This window comes from Xenopus tropicalis, chromosome 9 (assembly GCF_000004195.4).
Source record: "Xenopus tropicalis strain Nigerian chromosome 9, UCB_Xtro_10.0, whole genome shotgun sequence".
In the NCBI taxonomy this organism is placed as follows: Eukaryota; Metazoa; Chordata; class Amphibia; order Anura; family Pipidae; genus Xenopus; species Xenopus tropicalis.
In genome coordinates, this window is record NC_030685.2 from 671523 (window position 1) to 690000 (window position 18478).

Sequence of the window (18478 nt, forward strand, 5' to 3'; positions counted from 1 at the left end):
CTCTCTGGGCTTCCTTAGAAAGGCTATTTTCATTGGTGAGGAAGGTCCCACCACGTTGGAGGCCAATGCCTGCTGATCATCCATGCTTCTTATGGTGTGTCTGTAGCCCACAGCCAATAAAACCCAAGTGATGCCAGCTGGGACATATCCATGTTATTGGCTCACTGGCCCAGTTCCTGGCCAGTTCCTTTGAGCTTTTGTTGGGGATATGGATGACTCTGAGCCCCAAGAAGGCTAATATTTACATCCCAGTCCGTTCCTCTGAGCTTGGGTACTACTGCCCCACCGTTGGGGAAAGGCCAATGATGAGTTGCAACACTGCAGGGCGATATTCACACGGTCTGGTTTGGGTTCCCAGAGGCGCCACGTTTGCAGCACATGGAATTACAACGTTGGCACCACACTGAAGCAAACACACAATCCCGTGACTACGCCCCATTCCCATTGGTCCCAGAGATGCTGATGGTACCTTGGTCCTCACAAACATCTCCAGCAGGATGAAAGGTGGATCATGGATTGAACCAGACAATGAGAAATGGGACTTGTTCCACCGGAGGATGACTTTCATATTTCGGTGATGCCAGGTTCGTCAAAGGCCCGGAAACCCCAGTCCTGGTAAGTTTTTGACCAGGTGTTCTTCTTGGGTTCTGTAGAGAGACAATGCAAGTAGCTGAGAGTTTGATCAACCACAATGGTCCCATGGGGGGGGGGGGGCGTATAAATATGACCATACTATATATGGGCAGCAGGGGGCATGACTACAGAGAAAGCAGACCTTGCAGTTACAGGGGTGCGCTGAGTGTGGGGGGGCAGAAGGCCCTAATTATTGAGCAATTTTAATGTTTCTTGGTAGAATAGGTCAACATACCAATGTTTTGGGTCTCTAAATTGAATTTGCTATGGGGCCCCATAACATCTAGTTACACCACTGATGGGCAGCAACACATGACAGGACTGAAGCCACCCCTATACCGACAAGTTGCTACTACTACTTGTAAACTGCTGCTCCCTTCATACACCCAATGGTCCCTATGTTGTGAATGAGCCAAACATCTCTTTATACAAAGATACAAGGTAAACAAACCTGTCACTTTCAGGGGCGTGGAGCTACGTTCTGCCAGAACCCGGCCCTCGTTCTCCGAGAAGGAACAGGAGAAAGATGCCCCAGAATCCATCTTTGAGGGGTAGAATGTGAGGAAGGTTGAGTACCGTCCTGCTGATTTGTTCTCTGTGATATGGTAGGTGCCCTCTTGTTCCTTCGAGATGGGTGCCCGCTCCTCACCCTGGCACCTCTCCCACATTACTCTGATTTCCCGTGGGACGTTCCCCTGCATGCAGCAAGTGAGTGTCAGCCTCTCGCCCTCATTACATTCCTCGGGGACGCAGATCTCAGAGACGGAGTAGAACCCATAGTTGTCTGATGGGAAGAGAATGGGAGATATCAGAGAAGCCAAATGGGAAAATGAGCCCCTACCGATGCTAACGGCTCCATCATGCATCTCCCAGCGGGGATAGCAATCTATTCCCCCACGGTGGAACCACATCTTTATCACAGGATGTCGATTTATATTTGAAACTCTCACATATTGATCTGCCTATTAGAGAGACTCTTATAGGCTTGGAAGTATGAGCCCTTATTGGCCCTATCACAATTTGCAGCCGCACTGGTCCCTATAATTGCCTCCGGTGTTGCCATTATAACTGGAGTTGATCCCTTCCTGGCTTACAATACAGCTGTTAGTCTTTGTTTGGTTGGCGAATGATCTAGACTCAGCCTGCTGCTCTAGCACACTCAGGTGGGTAGATTGGGTGGCAACTGGGTGCCCACTGAGCATTTGTACATGTCTTACCCAGGACACTCCCAAAGTAGTGCTTCTCCCCCAGGATCCGGTTTCCCCTCATGAACCTGCAGATGAACTCGGCCCGGTCGTGCCTCTCCTTTTGCACCTGGAAGCAGAGGACGGAGGAGAGGGACTGGCGCAGGTTGCAAACCCACGTGCTCTTCAGAACATTCCAGCAGGTGTAGGAGTCCTGTTCTTGTAGCTCCCTGTAATCTCCAACAGGGTGGAGGGATCCTCTCTCCTTTATCTCAAGTTCCTTCTCCCCCTGCCGAACCAGCCACACTGCTGTTATGGACTTTGGGTACCGCCCAGAGATGCTGCACTTTAGTATGGCCGTGCTTCCCTCTGTCCAATCCTTGCAAACTGCTATGTCAGTCACTGGGGAGAGAGCAGAAAGGGGATGAGACAGGGAAGGTAGGGTAGAATGGAGTGGAAGGAATGAGTATGAGACAGGGAAGGTAGGGTAGAATGGAGTGTAAGGAATGAGTATGAGACAGGGAAGGTAGGGTAGAATGGAGTGGAAGGAATGAGTATGAGACAGGGAAGGTAGGGTAGAATGGAGTGGAAGGAATGGGTATGAGACAGGTGAGGTAGGGTAGAATGGAAGTGGAAGGAATGGGTATGAGACAGGGAAGGTAGGGTAGAATGGGAGTGGGAAGATGGGTATGAGACAGGGAAGGTAGGTAGAATGGAGTGGAAGGAATGGGTATGAGACAGGGAAGGTAGGGTAGAATGGAGTGGAAGGAATGGGTATGAGACAGGGAAGGTAGGGTAGAATGGAGTGGAAGGAATGGGTATGAGACAGGGAAGGTAGGGTAGAATGGAGTGGAAGGAATGGGTATGAGACAGGGAAGGTAGGGTAGAATGGAGTGGAAGGAATGAGTATGAGACAGGGAAGGTAGGGTAGAATGGAGTGGAGGATGGGTATGAGACAGGGAAGGTGGGGTAGAATGGAGTGAAGGAATGGGTATGAGACAGGGAAGGTAGGGTAGAATGGAGTGGAAGGAATGAGTATGAGACAGGGAAGGTAGGGTAGAATGGAGTGGAAGGAATGAGTTATGAGACAGGGAAGGTTAGGGTAGATGGAGTGGAAGGAGAATGAGTATGAGACAGGGAAGGTAGGGTTAGAATGGAGTGGAAGGAATGGGTATGAGACAGGGAAGGTAGGGTAGAATGGAGTGGAAGGAATGGTATGAGACAGGGAAGTGGTGAAGGAGTTGAAGGAATGGATGAGACAGGGAAGTAGGGAGATGGGTGGAGAATGGTATGAGACAGGGAAGGTTGGGTTGAATGGAGTGGAAGGAATGAGTATGAGACAGGGAAGGTAGGGTAGAATGGAGTGGAAGGAATGAGTATGAGACAGGGAAGATTGGGTTGAATGGAGTGGAAGGAAGGAATGAGTATGAGACAGGGAAGGTAGGGTAGAATGGAGTGGAAGGAATGGGTATGAGACAGGGAAGGTAGGGTAGAATGGAGTGGAAGGAATGGGTATGAGACAGGGAAGGTAGGGTAGAATGGAGTGGAAGGAATGGGTATGAGACAGGGAGGTAGGGTAGAATGGAGTGGAAGGAAAGGGTATGAGACAGGGAAGGTAGGGTAGAATGGAGTGGAAGGAATGAGTATGAGACAGGGAAGGTAGGGTAGAATGGAGTGGAAGGAATGGGTATGAGACAGGGAAGGTTGGGTTGAATGGAGTGGAAGGAGAGACATGAGTATGAGACAGGGAAGGGAGGGAGTGGAAGGAATGAGTATGAGACAGGGAAGTAGGTAGAATGGAGTGAAGGAATGAGTATGAGACAGGGAAGATGGGATGGAGAGGAAAGGGTATGAGACAGGGAAGGTAGGGTAGAATGGAAGTGGAAGGAATGGGTATGAGACAGGGAAGGTAGGGTAGAATGGAGTGGAAGGAATGGGTATTGAGACAGGGAAGGTAGGGAATGGAGTGGAAGGAATGGTATGAAGGGAGTAGGGTAGAATGGGGAAGGAATGGTATGAGACAGGGAAGGTAGGAGTAGAATGGAGTGGAAGGAATGGGTATGAGACAGGGAAGGTAGGGTAGAATGGAGTGGAAAGGAATGGGTATGAGACAGGGAAGGTTGGGTAGAATGGAGTGGAAGGAATGAGTATGAGACAGGGAAGGTAGGGTAGAATGGAGTGGAAGGAATGGGTATGAGACAGGGAAGGTAGGGTAGAATGGAGTGGAAGGAATGAGTATGAGACAGGGAAGGTAGGGTAGAATGGAGTGGAAGGAATGGGTATGAGACAGGGAAGGTTGGGTAGAATGGAGTGGAAGGAATGAGTATGAGACAGGGAAGGTAGGGTAGAATGGAGTGGAAGGAATGAGTATGAGACAGGGAAGGTAGGGTAGAATGGAGTGGAAGGAATGAGTATGAGACAGGGAAGGTAGGGTAGAATGGAGTGGAAGGAATGGGTATGAGACAGGGAAGGTAGGGTAGAATGGAGTAGAAGGAATGGGTATGAGACAGGGAAGGTAGGGTAGAATGGAGTGGAAGGAATGGGTATGAGACGGGGGGGTAGGGTAGAATGGAGTGGAAGGAATGGGTATGAGACAGGCAAGGTAGGGTAGAATGGAGTGGAAGGAATGGGTATGAGACAGGGAAGGTAGGGTAGAATGGAGTGGAAGGAATGGGTATGAGACAGGGAAGGTAGGGTAGAATGGAGTGGAAGGAATGGGTATGAGACAGGGAAGGTAGGGTAGAATGGAGTGGAAGGAATGGGTATGAGACGGGGAAGGTAGGGTAGAATGGAGTGGAAGGAATGGGTATGAGACAGGGAAAGTAGGGTAGAATGGAGTGGAAGGAATGGGTATGAGACAGGGGGGGTAGATGGATGGGATGGAGGGGATGGAAAAACAATATTAGATGCTGGGTGGAAGCCCTTTGTGTGGGTTGTTCTTCTGCCTTATTCCCTTTCTTTTGGGTTATTCTTGTCCCTGTTATATAACCTGTATCAGGGGTTACTGCCAAAGCTGCTTTTTCCCTTCCTTTTCTCCTATCGCCTTTGCCAGAAGCCCAATGTTGGCATCTTTACTTGCCTTGTAGCTGTGCTGCCAAATGGCATTTCCAACGCTCGTGTTCCTTAGCTCTAGTGCAACGTTGGACAGTGACATAATGGTAGGCGTGAAGACAATGGGTCAAGATGAACTTCGCTTTCCAGCAATTCATGGGTTACTGAGGTAGAAAGTGAGATGGTTATGGATACAATGAGCAATAGAACAATGTTAATGGAGCTGGACCATCCATGATCTCAGAATCGGAATGGGGGTTTGGTCTGATATGGGACCTTCAGCCCTCTATACACCAACTAGCATGTCGGGGGGTACAGATCTCACCATGCTTGCACAGGGTGGGTGTTACAAATGCCAGCAGAAGCCCCGCAGACAGAATCATCCAGAATACTTTGGGCACATAAGGATCAACTGTAAGGAGATAAAAACCTCTGTTAGGGTCAAAGTGTTCAAGGAGCATAGAGGCCATTACAAAAGGAGATTTATTCTCTCATTCTTTATTGTAAACTGCATGGAATTCATCCAGTAGAGGATTTACAACCTTTTCTTTTAATTTGGATTCTAGTTGGACTGATCATGATGTTTTTCCCACCTACTGAAAACTTACCCAAGAAGCGTAGTCTCTCTGTGGCCCCTTTGGGAATCGTTGGGTGACTGACGGTGCACGTAAATTCAGCGTTATCATCGTTCACGGTCATGTTGAATGGGTAAGTCACCACCAGTGAGAATGTGCCATTTGGGTTCACCCACTTTCGGGCATTGTCAGTAAGAACCTGTCCGTCTCTCATTAACGTGACACTGAGTTCATCTGGATAAAAACTGGACACTAGGCAAATCAGAGAAGAATTCTTCTGCCCTTTGCCCGTTAAAAGAAAGAATATATCTGGGCGAGCTGGAAGACATCAAGGCAAGAACAGTCATGGTGGACATACTGCTTGAGAACATTATACATCATGGAGGACAAACTGCTTGAGAACATTATACTTCATATATACTTCATAGAGGACAAACTGCTGGAGAACATTATACATCATAGTGGACAAACTGCTTGAGAACATTATACTTCATGGTGGCCATACTGTTGGAGAACATTATACTTCATGGTGGCCATACTGTTGGAGAACATTATACTTCATGGTGGCCATACTGTTGGAGAACATTATACTTCATAGTGGACATACTGTTGGAGAACATTATACTTCATGGTGGCCATACTGCTGGAGAACATTATACTTCATAGAGGACAAACTGCTGGAGAACATTATACATCATAGTGGACAAACTGCTTGAGAACATTATACTTCATGGTGGCCATACTGTTGGAGAACATTATACTTCATGGTGGCCATACTGTTGGAGAACATTATACTTCATAGTGGACATACTGTTGGAGAACATTATACTTCATGGTGGCCATATTGTTGGAGAACATTATACTTTATAGTGGACATACTGTTGGAGAACATTATACTTCATGGTGGCCATACTGTTGGAGAACATTATACTTCATAGTGGACATACTGTTGGAGAACATTATACTTCATGGTGGCCATACTGTTGGAGAACATTATACTTCATAGTGGACATACTGCTTGAGAACATTATAGGTCATGGTGGACATACTGTGGGAGAACAGAACATTATATATCATAGTGGACAAACTGCAGGAGAACATTATACTTCATGGTGGACATACTGCTTGAGAACATTATAGGTCATGGTGGACATACTGTGGGAGAACAGAACATTATACATCATAGAGGACAAATGCTGGAGAACATTATACTTCATGGTGGACAAACTGCTGGAGAACATTATACTTCATGGTGGACAAACTGCAGGAGAACATTATACTTCATGGTGGACATACTGCTGGAGAACATTATACTTCATGGTGGACAAACTGCAGGAGAACATTATACATCATAGTGGACATACTGCTGGAGAACATTATAGGTCATGGTGGATATACTGCTGGAGAACATTATACTTCATAGAGGACAAACTGCTGGAGAACATTATACCTCATGGAGGACAAACTGCAGGAGAACATTATACTTCATGGTGGACATACTGTGGAAGAACATTCTTCATACTTCAATCAGGTGATTTTAAACAGTGACCAGAGAATGATTAAATGATTGGTTGGTAGGAGTTTTATCCCCATGCTTAGCGGACAAACCATTGCCAAACTAAAATAGAATATCATGCTTAGAGTTCATTGAAACAGTGCCCTTGGTGGCCTTTTGAATTGCAGAACCTCATTCCCCCAATCTGAATATGGCTAAGAGCATGGCTAAGAGCATGGCTAGTAGAACAGATACTGGGACTTACCTCCCAGTGTCAGCTGGAAAGTCTTCTTCAGTGGGTGAGGGAAGGACTTCTGCATGACCTGGCAGGAGTAATGGGCCCAGCTATCATTCATGGTGGGGGTGAGGCAATAGGAACTTTCCACTATGAAGCCCTGGTCGTACTTGTTCTCCACAACGTGTGGCGCGGACGTGCTCAGGACTTGGCCATTTCTCATCCACTCAATCTCCACATCAGGGGAAGACAAGTTGCCGGCCCCACAGTGTAACTCACTGGACTGGTTAGCGACAACGATGGTTCCTTCCACCCAAATCTGCCGATTATCTGGAGGGGAACACAGGAGAGTATGTATCTTGGGGTGCAGAGGGTGAGTATGTATCTGGGGGTGCAGGGGGTGAGTATGTATCTGGGGGTGCAGGGGGTGAGTATGTATCTGGGGTGCAGGGTAAGTATGTATCTGGGGGTGCAGGTGAGTATGTATCTGGGGGTGCAGGGGGTGAGTATGTATCTGGGGGTGCAGGGGGTGAGTATGTAGGAATGAGAAGCAGCAGAGCAGGGGGTGAGTATGAATCTGGGGGTGCAGGTGGTAGGAATGAGAAGCAGCAGAGCAGGGTATGTATCTTGGGGTGCAGAGGGTGAGTATGTATCTGGGGGTGCAGGGGTGAGTATGTATCTGGTTGCAGAGGGTGAGTATGTATCTGGGGGTGCAGAGGGTGAATGTATCTGGGGTCAGGGGTTGAGTTGTATCTGGGGGTGCAGAGGGTGAGTATGTATCTGGGGGTGCAGAGGGTGAGTATGTATCTGGGGTGCAGGAGGTGAGTATGTATCTGGGGGTGCCAGAGGGTGAGTATGTATCTGGGGGTGCAGGGGTGAGTATGTATCTGGGGGTGCAGAGGGTGAGTATGTATCTGGGGGTGCAGGGGGTATGTATCTGGGGGTGCAGAGGGTGAGTATGTATCTGGGTGCAGGGGGTGAGTATGTATGTGCAGGGCGTGAGTATGTATCTGGGCAGGGGTGAGTATGTATCTGGGGGTGCAGGGGGTGAGTATGTATCTGGGGGTGCAGGGGGTAGGAATGAGAAGGAGGGGCTATGGGGGGGTCGTTCCAGAGTGACACTTACCCCTGACAACCAATGTGAGGCTCTGTGCCAGCTGCTCTGATGCCAGCCGGACGTTGCAGGTGTATCGGCCACTGTCGGATCCGCTGACATTGGGGAGGGTGAGGGTGGCATCGCCCTGTGCCAGGCCTTCCTCAGAGAGTTGGGCTCCGGGTCTCAGGGCGCTCACTTCCCCCAGGTACGACAGAACCTTAGTGCCCTCATTCTTCCAAACCACATGGACCTGGGCAGGATCCACCGGCGCCACCCCCAGGGTGAAGGCACAGGGCAGGGTGGCAGTGCCGCCCAGCGGAGCCACAATGGGAGAGGGGGGGGTGGAAACCTGTAACTGGGCATCTGCCAGGGAATAGAGAGAGAGGGGCAGAATCATCATGGGACCCTGTGGTACATGGGGGGGGCCTGTAACTGGGCATCTGCCGGGAAATAGAGAGAGAGGGCAGAATCATCATGGGACCCTGTGGTACATGGGGGGTAACTGGGCATCTGCCGGGGAATAGAGAGAGAGGGGCAGAATCATCACTGGACCCTGTGGTACATGGGGGGGGCCTGTAACTGGGCATCTGCCGGGATAGAGAGAGAGGGCAGAATCATCATGGGACCCTGTGGTACATGGGGGGTACTGGGCATCTGCCGGGGAATAGAGAGAGAGGGAGAATCATGGGACCTGTGGTACATGGGGGGGGGTAACTGGGCATCTGCCGGGGAATAGAGAGAGAGGGGCAGAATCATCATGGGACCCTGTGGTACATGGGGGGGGGGGCCTGTAACTGGGCATCTGCCGGGGAATAGAGGAGAGGGGCAGAATCATCATGGGACCTGTGGTACATGGGGGGGGGGGCCTGTAACTGGGCATCTGCCGGGGAATAGAGAGAGGGGCAGAAATCATCATGGGACCCTGTGGTACATGGGGGGGGGCTGTAACTGGGCATCTGCCAGGGAATAGAGAGAGAGGGGCAGAATCATCATGGGACCCCTGTGGTACATGGGGGGGGGGTAACTGGGCATCTGCCGGGAATAGAGAGAGAGGGGCAGAATCATCATGGGACTGTGGTACATGGGGGGGGGTAACTGGGCATCTGCCGGGGAATAGAGAGAGAGGGGCAGAATCATCATGGGACCCTGTGGTACATGGGGCCTGTAACGGCATCTGCCGGGGAATAGAGAGAGAGGGGCAGAATCATCATGGGACCCTGTGGTACATGGGGGGGGGAAACTGGGCATCTGCGGGGGAATAGAGAGAGAGGGCAGAATCATCATGGGACCCTGTGGTACATGGGGGGTAACTGGGCATCTGCCGGGGAATAGAGAGAGAGGGCAGAATCATCATGGGACCCTGTGGTACAGGGGGGGGGGAACATGGGCATCTGCCGGGAATAGAGAGAGAGGGGCAGAATCATCATGGGACCCTGTGGTACATGGGGGGGGCCTGTAACTGGGCATCTGCCGGGGAAAGAGAGGAGGCAGAATCATCATGGGACCCTGTGGTACATGGGGTAACTGGGCATCTGCCGGGGAATACGAAAAGGGCAGAATCATCATGGGACCTGGTACATATGGGGGGGGGGTAACTGGGCATTGCCGAGGGAATAGAGAGAGAGGGGCAGAATCACATGGGACCCATGTGGTACATGGGGGGGGTAAACCTGGCATCTGCCGGGAAAGAGAGAGAGGGCAGAATCATCATGGGACCCTGTGGTACATGGGGGGGGGGGTACTGGGCATCTGCCGGGGAATAGAGAGAGAGGGCAGAATCATCATGGGACCCTGTGGTACATGGGGGGGGGGTAACTGGGCACCTGCCGGGGAATAGAGAGAGAGGGCAGAATCATCATGGGACCCTGTGGTACATGGGGGGGGGGGGGTAACTGGGCATCTCCGGGAATAGAGAGAGAGGGGCAGAATCATCATGGACCCTGTGGTACATTGGGGCCTGTAACTGGGCATCTGCCGCGGAATAGAGAGAGAGGGGCAGAATCATCATGGGACCCTGTGGTACATGGGGGGTTAACTGGGCATCTGCCGGGGAATAGAGAGAGAGGGGCAGAATCATCATGGGACCCTGTGGTACATGGGGGGGGGTAACTGGGCATCTGCCGGGAATAGAGAGAGAGGGGCAGAATCAATCATGGGACCCTGTGGTACATGGGGTAACGGCATCTGCCGGGAATAGAGAGAGAGGGCAGAATCATCATGGGACCCTGTGGTACATGGGGGGGGCTGTAACTGGGCATCTGCCAAGGGAATAAGAGAGGGGCAGAATCATCATGGAACCTTCGGTACATGGGGGGGGGTAACTGGGCATCTGCCGGGGAATAGAGAGAGAGGGGCAGAATCATCATGGGACCCTGTGGTACATGGGGGGGTAACTGGGCATCTGCCGGGAATAGAGAGAGAGGGGCAGAATCATCATGGACCCTGTGGTACATGGGGGGGTAACTGGGCATCTGCGCGGGAATAGAGAGAGCGGGGCAGAATCATCATGGGACCCTGTGGTACATGTGGGGGTAACTGGGCATCTGCCGGGGAATAGAGAGAGAGGGCAGAATCATCATGGGACCCTGTGGTACATGGGGGGTAACTGGGCATCTGCCGGGGAATAGAGAGAGAGGGGCAGAATCATCATGGGACCCTGTGGTACATGGGGGGGGGGTAACTGGGCATCTGCCGGGGAATAGAGAGAGGGCAGAATCATCATGGGACCCTGATGGTACACATGGGGGGGGGGCTGTAACTGGGCATCTGCCGGGGAATAGAGAGAGAGGGGCAGAATCATCATGGGACCCTGTGGTACATGGGGGGGAGGGAACTCTATGCCATTGGTTCAGCTCGTTGCCATAGTTACTGTGTGTCACAGTTTGCGTGGGTTAAAAATATTATCGCGTCTAATTTTTCGATTCACTAAAAGGATATTTGCGTCAATTTCCGCGCGAGGCTGTTTGTGTTATTTTAGTCGCGAAGAATATTTTCGTGCGTTATTGGAGGAACAAGCGCTAATTAACGCATCGCACACAAATATTTGCCGCGTGTGAATAAACGCCATATCAGCCATACACGCCATATTAGCCATACGCGCCATATTAGCCATACACGCCATATTAGCCATACACGCCATATTAGCCCCACACGCCATATTAGCCATACACGCCATATTAGCCATATACGCCATATTAGCCATACGCGCCATATTAGCCATACACGCCATATTAGCCATATACGCCATATTAGCCATACACGCCATATTAGCCATATACGCCATATTAGCCATACGCGCCATATTAGCCATACACGCCATATTAGCCATACACGCCATATTAGCCATACACGCCATATTAGCCATATACGCCATATTAGCCATACGCGCCATATTAGCCATACACGCCATATTAGCCATATGCGCCATATTAGCCATACACGCCATATTAGCCATACACGCCATATTAGCCATACACGCCATATTAGCCATACGCGCCATATTAGCCATACACGCCATATTAGCCATACACGCCATATTAGCCATACGCGCCATATTAGCCATACACGCCATATTAGCCATATACGCCATATTAGCCATACGCGCCATATTAGCCATACACGCCATATTAGCCATACACGCCATATTAGCCATACACGCCATATTAGCCATATACGCCATATTAGCCATACGCGCCATATTAGCCATACACGCCATATTAGCCATATGCGCCATATTAGCCATACACGCCATATTACCATACACGCCATATTAGCCATACACGCCATATTAGCCATACGCGCCATATTAGCCATACACGCCATATTAGCCATACACGCCATATTAGCCATACGCGCCATATTAGCCATACACGCCATATTAGCCATACACGCCATATTAGCCATACGCGCCATATTAGCCATATACGCCATATTAGCCATACGCGCCATATTAGCCATACACGCCATATTAGCCAATACACGCCATATTAGCCATACACGCCATATTAGCCATACGCGCCATATTAGCCATACACGCCATATTAGCCATACGCGCCATATTAGCCATACACGCCATATTAGCCATACACGCCATATTAGCCATACGCGCCATATTAGCCATACACGCCATATTAGCCATACACGCCATATTAGCCATACGCGCCATATTAGCCATATACGCCATATTAGCCATACGCGCCATATTAGCCATACACGCCATATTAGCCATATGCGCCATATTAGCCATACACGCCATATTAGCCATACACGCCATATTAGCCATATGCGCCATATTAGCCCCACACGCCATATTAGCCATACACGCCATATTAGCCATACACGCCATATTAGCCAACACGCCATATTAGCCATATGCACCATATTAGCCATACACGCCATATTAGCCATACACGCCATATTAGCCATACACGCCATATTAGCCATATGCGCCATATTAGCCCCACACGCCATATTAGCCATACGCGCCATATTAGCCATATGCGCCATATTAGCCATACGCGCCATATTAGCCCCACACGCCATATTAGCCATACACGCCATATTAGCCATACACGCCATGTTAGCCATACACGCCATACGCGCCATACACGCCATACGCGCCATACACGCCATATTAGCCATACACGCCATATTAGCCATACACGCCATATTAGCCATACGCGCCATACACGCCATATTAGCCATACACGCCATGTTAGCCATACACGCCATACGCGCCATACACGCCATATTAGCCATACACGCCATATTAGCCATACACGCCATATTAGCCATACACGCCATATTAGCCATACACGCCATATTAGCCATACACGCCATACGCGCCATACACGCCATATTAGCCATACACGCCATGTTAGCCATACACGCCATACGCGCCATACACGCCATATTAGCCATACACGCCATATTAGCCATACACGCCATATTAGCCATACACGCCATATTAGCCATACACGCCATATTAGCCATACACGCCATATTAGCCCCACACGCCATATTAGCCATACACGCCATATTAGCCATACGCGCCATATTAGCCCCACACGCCATATTAGCCATACGCGCCATATTAGCCATACGCACCATATTAGCCATACACGCCATGTTAGCCATACACGCCATACGCGCCATACACGCCATATTAGCCATACACGCCATATTAGCCATACACGCCATATTAGCCATACACGCCATATTAGCCATACGCGCCATATTAGCCATACACGCCATATTAGCCATACGCGCCATGTTAGCCATACGCGCCATATTAGCCATACGCGCCATATTAGCCATACGCGCCATATTAGCCATACGCGCCATACGCGCCATACACGCCATATTAGCCATACACACCATATTAGCCATACACGCCATACGCGCCATATTAGCCATACACGCCATATTAGCCATACGCGCCATATTAGCCATACACGCCATATTAGCCATACACGCCATATTAGCCCCACACGCCATATTAGCCATACACGCCATATTAGCCATAGCGCCATATTAGCCATACGCGCCATATTAGCCATACGCGCCATATTAGCCATACAGCCATATTAGCCCCACACGCCATATTAGCCATACACGCCATATTAGCCATACGCGCCATATTAGCCATACACGCCATATTAGCCATACACGCCATATTAGCCATACGCGCCATATTAGCCATACACGCCATATTACGCCATACACGCCATATTAGCCATACGCGCCATATTAGCCATACATGCCATATTAGCCATACACGCCATATTAGCCATACGCGCCATATTAGCCATATACGCCATATTAGCCATACGCGCCATATTAGCCATACACGCCATATTAGCCATATGCGCCATATTAGCCATACACGCCATATTAGCCATACACGCCATATTAGCCATATGCGCCATATTAGCCCCACACGCCATATTAGCCATACACGCCATATTAGCCATACACGCCATATTAGCCATACACGCCATATTAGCCATATGCAACCATATTAGCCATACACGCCATATTAGCCATACACGCCATATTAGCCATACACGCCATATTAGCCATATTAGCCCCACACGCCATATTAGCCATACGCGCCATATTAGCCATATGCGCCATATTAGCCATACGCGCCATATTAGCCCCACACGCCATATTAGCCATACACGCCATATTAGCCATACACGCCATGTTAGCCATACACGCCATACGCGCCATACACGCCATACGCGCCATACACGCCATATTAGCCATACACGCCATGTTAGCCATACACGCCATACGCGCCATACACGCCATATTAGCCATACACGCCATATTAGCCATACACGCCATATTAGCCATACACGCCATATTAGCCATACACGCCATATTAGCCATACACGCCATACGCGCCATACACGCCATATTAGCCATACACGCCATGTTAGCCATACACGCCATACGCGCCATACACGCCATATTAGCCATACACGCCATATTAGCCATACACGCCATATTAGCCATACACGCCATATTAGCCATACACGCCATATTAGCCATACACGCCATATTAGCCCCACACGCCATATTAGCCATACACGCCATATTAGCCATACGCGCCATATTAGCCCCACACGCCATATTAGCCATACGCGCCATATTAGCCATACGCACCATATTAGCCATACACGCCATGTTAGCCATACACGCCATACGCGCCATACACGCCATATTAGCCATACACGCCATATTAGCCATACACGCCATATTAGCCATACACGCCATATTAGCCATACGCGCCATATTAGCCATACACGCCATATTAGCCATACGCGCCATGTTAGCCATACGCGCCATATTAGCCATACGCGCCATATTAGCCATACGCGCCATATTAGCCATACGCGCCATACGCGCCATACACGCCATATTAGCCATACACACCATATTAGCCATACACGCCATACGCGCCATATTAGCCATACACGCCATATTAGCCATACGCGCCATATTAGCCATACACGCCATATTAGCCATACACGCCATATTAGCCCCACACGCCATATTAGCCATACACGCCATATTAGCCATAGCGCCATATTAGCCATACGCGCCATATTAGCCATACGCGCCATATTAGCCATACACGCCATATTAGCCCCACACGCCATATTAGCCATACACGCCATATTAGCCATACGCGCCATATTAGCCATACACGCCATATTAGCCATACGCGCCATGTTAGCCATACGCGCCATATTAGCCATACGCGCCATATTAGCCATACACGCCATACGCGCCATACACGCCATATTAGCCATACACGCCATATTAGCCATACACGCCATATTAGCCATACACGCCATACGCGCCATACACGCCATATTAGCCATACACGCCATATTAGCCATACACGCCATATTAGCCATACACGCCATCACGCGCCATACACGCCATATTAGCCATACACGCCATGTTAGCCATACACGCCATACGCGCCATACACGCACATATTAGCCATACACGCCATATTAGCCATACACGCCATACGCGCCATACACGCCATATTAGCCATACACGCCATGTTAGCCATACACGCCATACGCGCCATACACGCCATATTAGCCATACACGCCATATTAGCCCCACACGCCATATTAGCCATACGCGCCATATTAGCCATACGCGCCATATTAGCCATACACGCCATGTTAGCCATACGCGCCATATTAGCCATACACGCCATATTAGCCATACACGCCATATTAGCCCCACACGCCATATTAGCCATACACGCCATATTAGCCATACGCGCCATATTAGCCCCACACGCCATATTAGCCATACGCGCCATATTAGCCATACGCGCCATATTAGCCATACCCCATGTTAGCCATACACGCCATACGCGCCATACACGCCATACGCGCCATACACGCCATATTAGCCATACACGCCATATTACCATACGCGCCATATTAGCCATACGCGCCATATTAGCCATACGCGCCATATTAGCCATACGCGCCATATTAGCCATACGCGCCATGTTAGCCATACGCGCCATATTAGCCATACGCGCCATATTAGCCATACGCGCCATATTAGCCATACACGCCATACGCGCCATACACGCCATATTACCATACACACCATATTAGCCATACACGCCACGCGCCATACACGCCATATTAGCCATACACGCCATATTAGCCATACGCGCCATTGATGTGATTAGCCATACACGCCTATTAGCCATACACGCCATATTAGCCCCACACGCCATATTAGCCATACACGCCATATTAGCCATTAGCGCCATATTAGCCATACGCGCCATATTAGCCATACGCGCCATATTAGCCATACACGCCATATTAGCCCCACACGCCATATTAGCCATACACGCCATATTATCGCGCGAGGCATACACGCCATATTAGCCATACACGCCATATTAGCCATACACGCCATATGCGCCATATTAGCCATACACGCCATACGCGCCATATTAGCCATACACACCATATTAGCCATACGTGCCATATTAGCCATACGCGCCATATTAGCCATACGCGCCATATTAGCCCCACACGCCATATTAGCCATACACGCCATATTATCCATACACGCCATATTAGCCATACACGCCATATTAGCCCCACACGCCATATTAGCCATACACGCCATATTATCCATACACGCCATATTAGCCATACACGCCATATTAGCCATACACGCCATATGCGCCATATTAGCCATACACGCCATACGCGCCATATTAGCCATACACACCATATTAGCCATACGTGCCATATTAGCCATACGCGCCATATTAGCCATACCGCCATATTAGCCATACGCGCCATATTAGCCATACGCGCCATATTAGCCATACGCGCCATATTAGCCATACACGCCATATTAGCCCCACACGCCATATTAGCCATACACGCCATACGCGCCTCTTTTATATTAGCCATACACACCATTTAGCCATACACGCCATACGCGCCATACACGCCATATTAGCCATACGCGCCATATTAGCCATACGCGCCATATTAGCCATACGCGCCATATTAGCCATACGCGCCATATTAGCCATACGCGCCATATTAGCCATACGCGCCATATTAGCCATACGCGCCATATTAGCCATACACCCATATTAGCCATACACCCATATTAGCCATACACGCCATATTAGCCATACACGCCATATTACCCCACACGCCATATTAGCCATACACGCCATATTAGCCATACACGCCATACGCGCCATATTAGCCATATAGCCATACACGCCATACGCGCCATATTAGCCATACACACCATATTAGCCATACGCGCCATATTAGCTCCACACGCCATATTAGCCCTTACTGTATTAGCCATACGCGCCATATTAGCCCCACACGGCATATTAGCCATACACGCCATATTAGCCCCACACGCCATATTAGCCATACACGCCATATTAGCCATACGCGCCATATTAGCCATACGCGCTATATTAGCCATACGCGCCATATTAGCCATACGCGCCATATTAGCCCCACACGCCATATTAGCCATACACGCCATATTAGCCCCACACGCCATATTAGCCATACACGCCATATTAGCCATACACGCCATATAGCCCCACACGCCATATTAGCCCCACACGCCATATTAGCCATACGCGCCATATAGCCCCACACGCCATATTTAGCCATACACGCCATATTAGCCCCACACGCCCATATTAGCCATACACGCCATATTAGCCATACGACGCCATATTAGCCATACACGCCATATTAGCCATACACGCCATATTAGCCCCACACGCCATATTAGCCATACACGCCATATTAGCCATACACGCCATATTAGCCATACGCGCCATATTAGCCATACACGCCATATTAGCCATACACGCCATTATGCTCGTAAAACTACTGTTCTGAAAATGCCCATTTCCCTGCAAACTGGCCATATTAGCCATACACGCCATATTAGCCATACGCGCCATACGCGCCATACACGCCATATTAGCCATACACACCATATTAGCCATACACGCCATACGCGCCATACACGCCATATTAGCCATACACCCATATTAGCCATATTAGCCATACACACCATATTAGCCATACGCGCCATATTAGCTCCACACGCCATATTAGCCCCACACGCCATATTAGCCATACGCGCCAT

At 49.6% G+C, this 18478-nt stretch overlaps 1 protein-coding gene across 1 annotated transcript in view; it reads right to left on the reverse strand.

Annotated features, from left to right (window-relative positions):
• Positions 1-282: 282 nt before the first annotated feature.
• The window catches only part of LOC116407722, a 20986-nt gene continuing 2790 nt past the window's right edge, over positions 283-18478 (reverse strand). The window contains exons 2-8 of the mRNA XM_031893617.1: positions 8300-8632; positions 7204-7503; positions 5477-5761; positions 5194-5280; positions 1851-2219; positions 1085-1417; positions 283-647 (exon numbers count right to left, since the gene is read on the reverse strand). Of these exons, the coding sequence (XP_031749477.1) occupies positions 565-647; positions 1085-1417; positions 1851-2219; positions 5194-5280; positions 5477-5761; positions 7204-7503; positions 8300-8632 (1790 nt within the window). The 3' untranslated portion in view covers positions 283-564. The remainder of the gene's footprint in view (positions 648-1084; positions 1418-1850; positions 2220-5193; positions 5281-5476; positions 5762-7203; positions 7504-8299; positions 8633-18478) is intronic.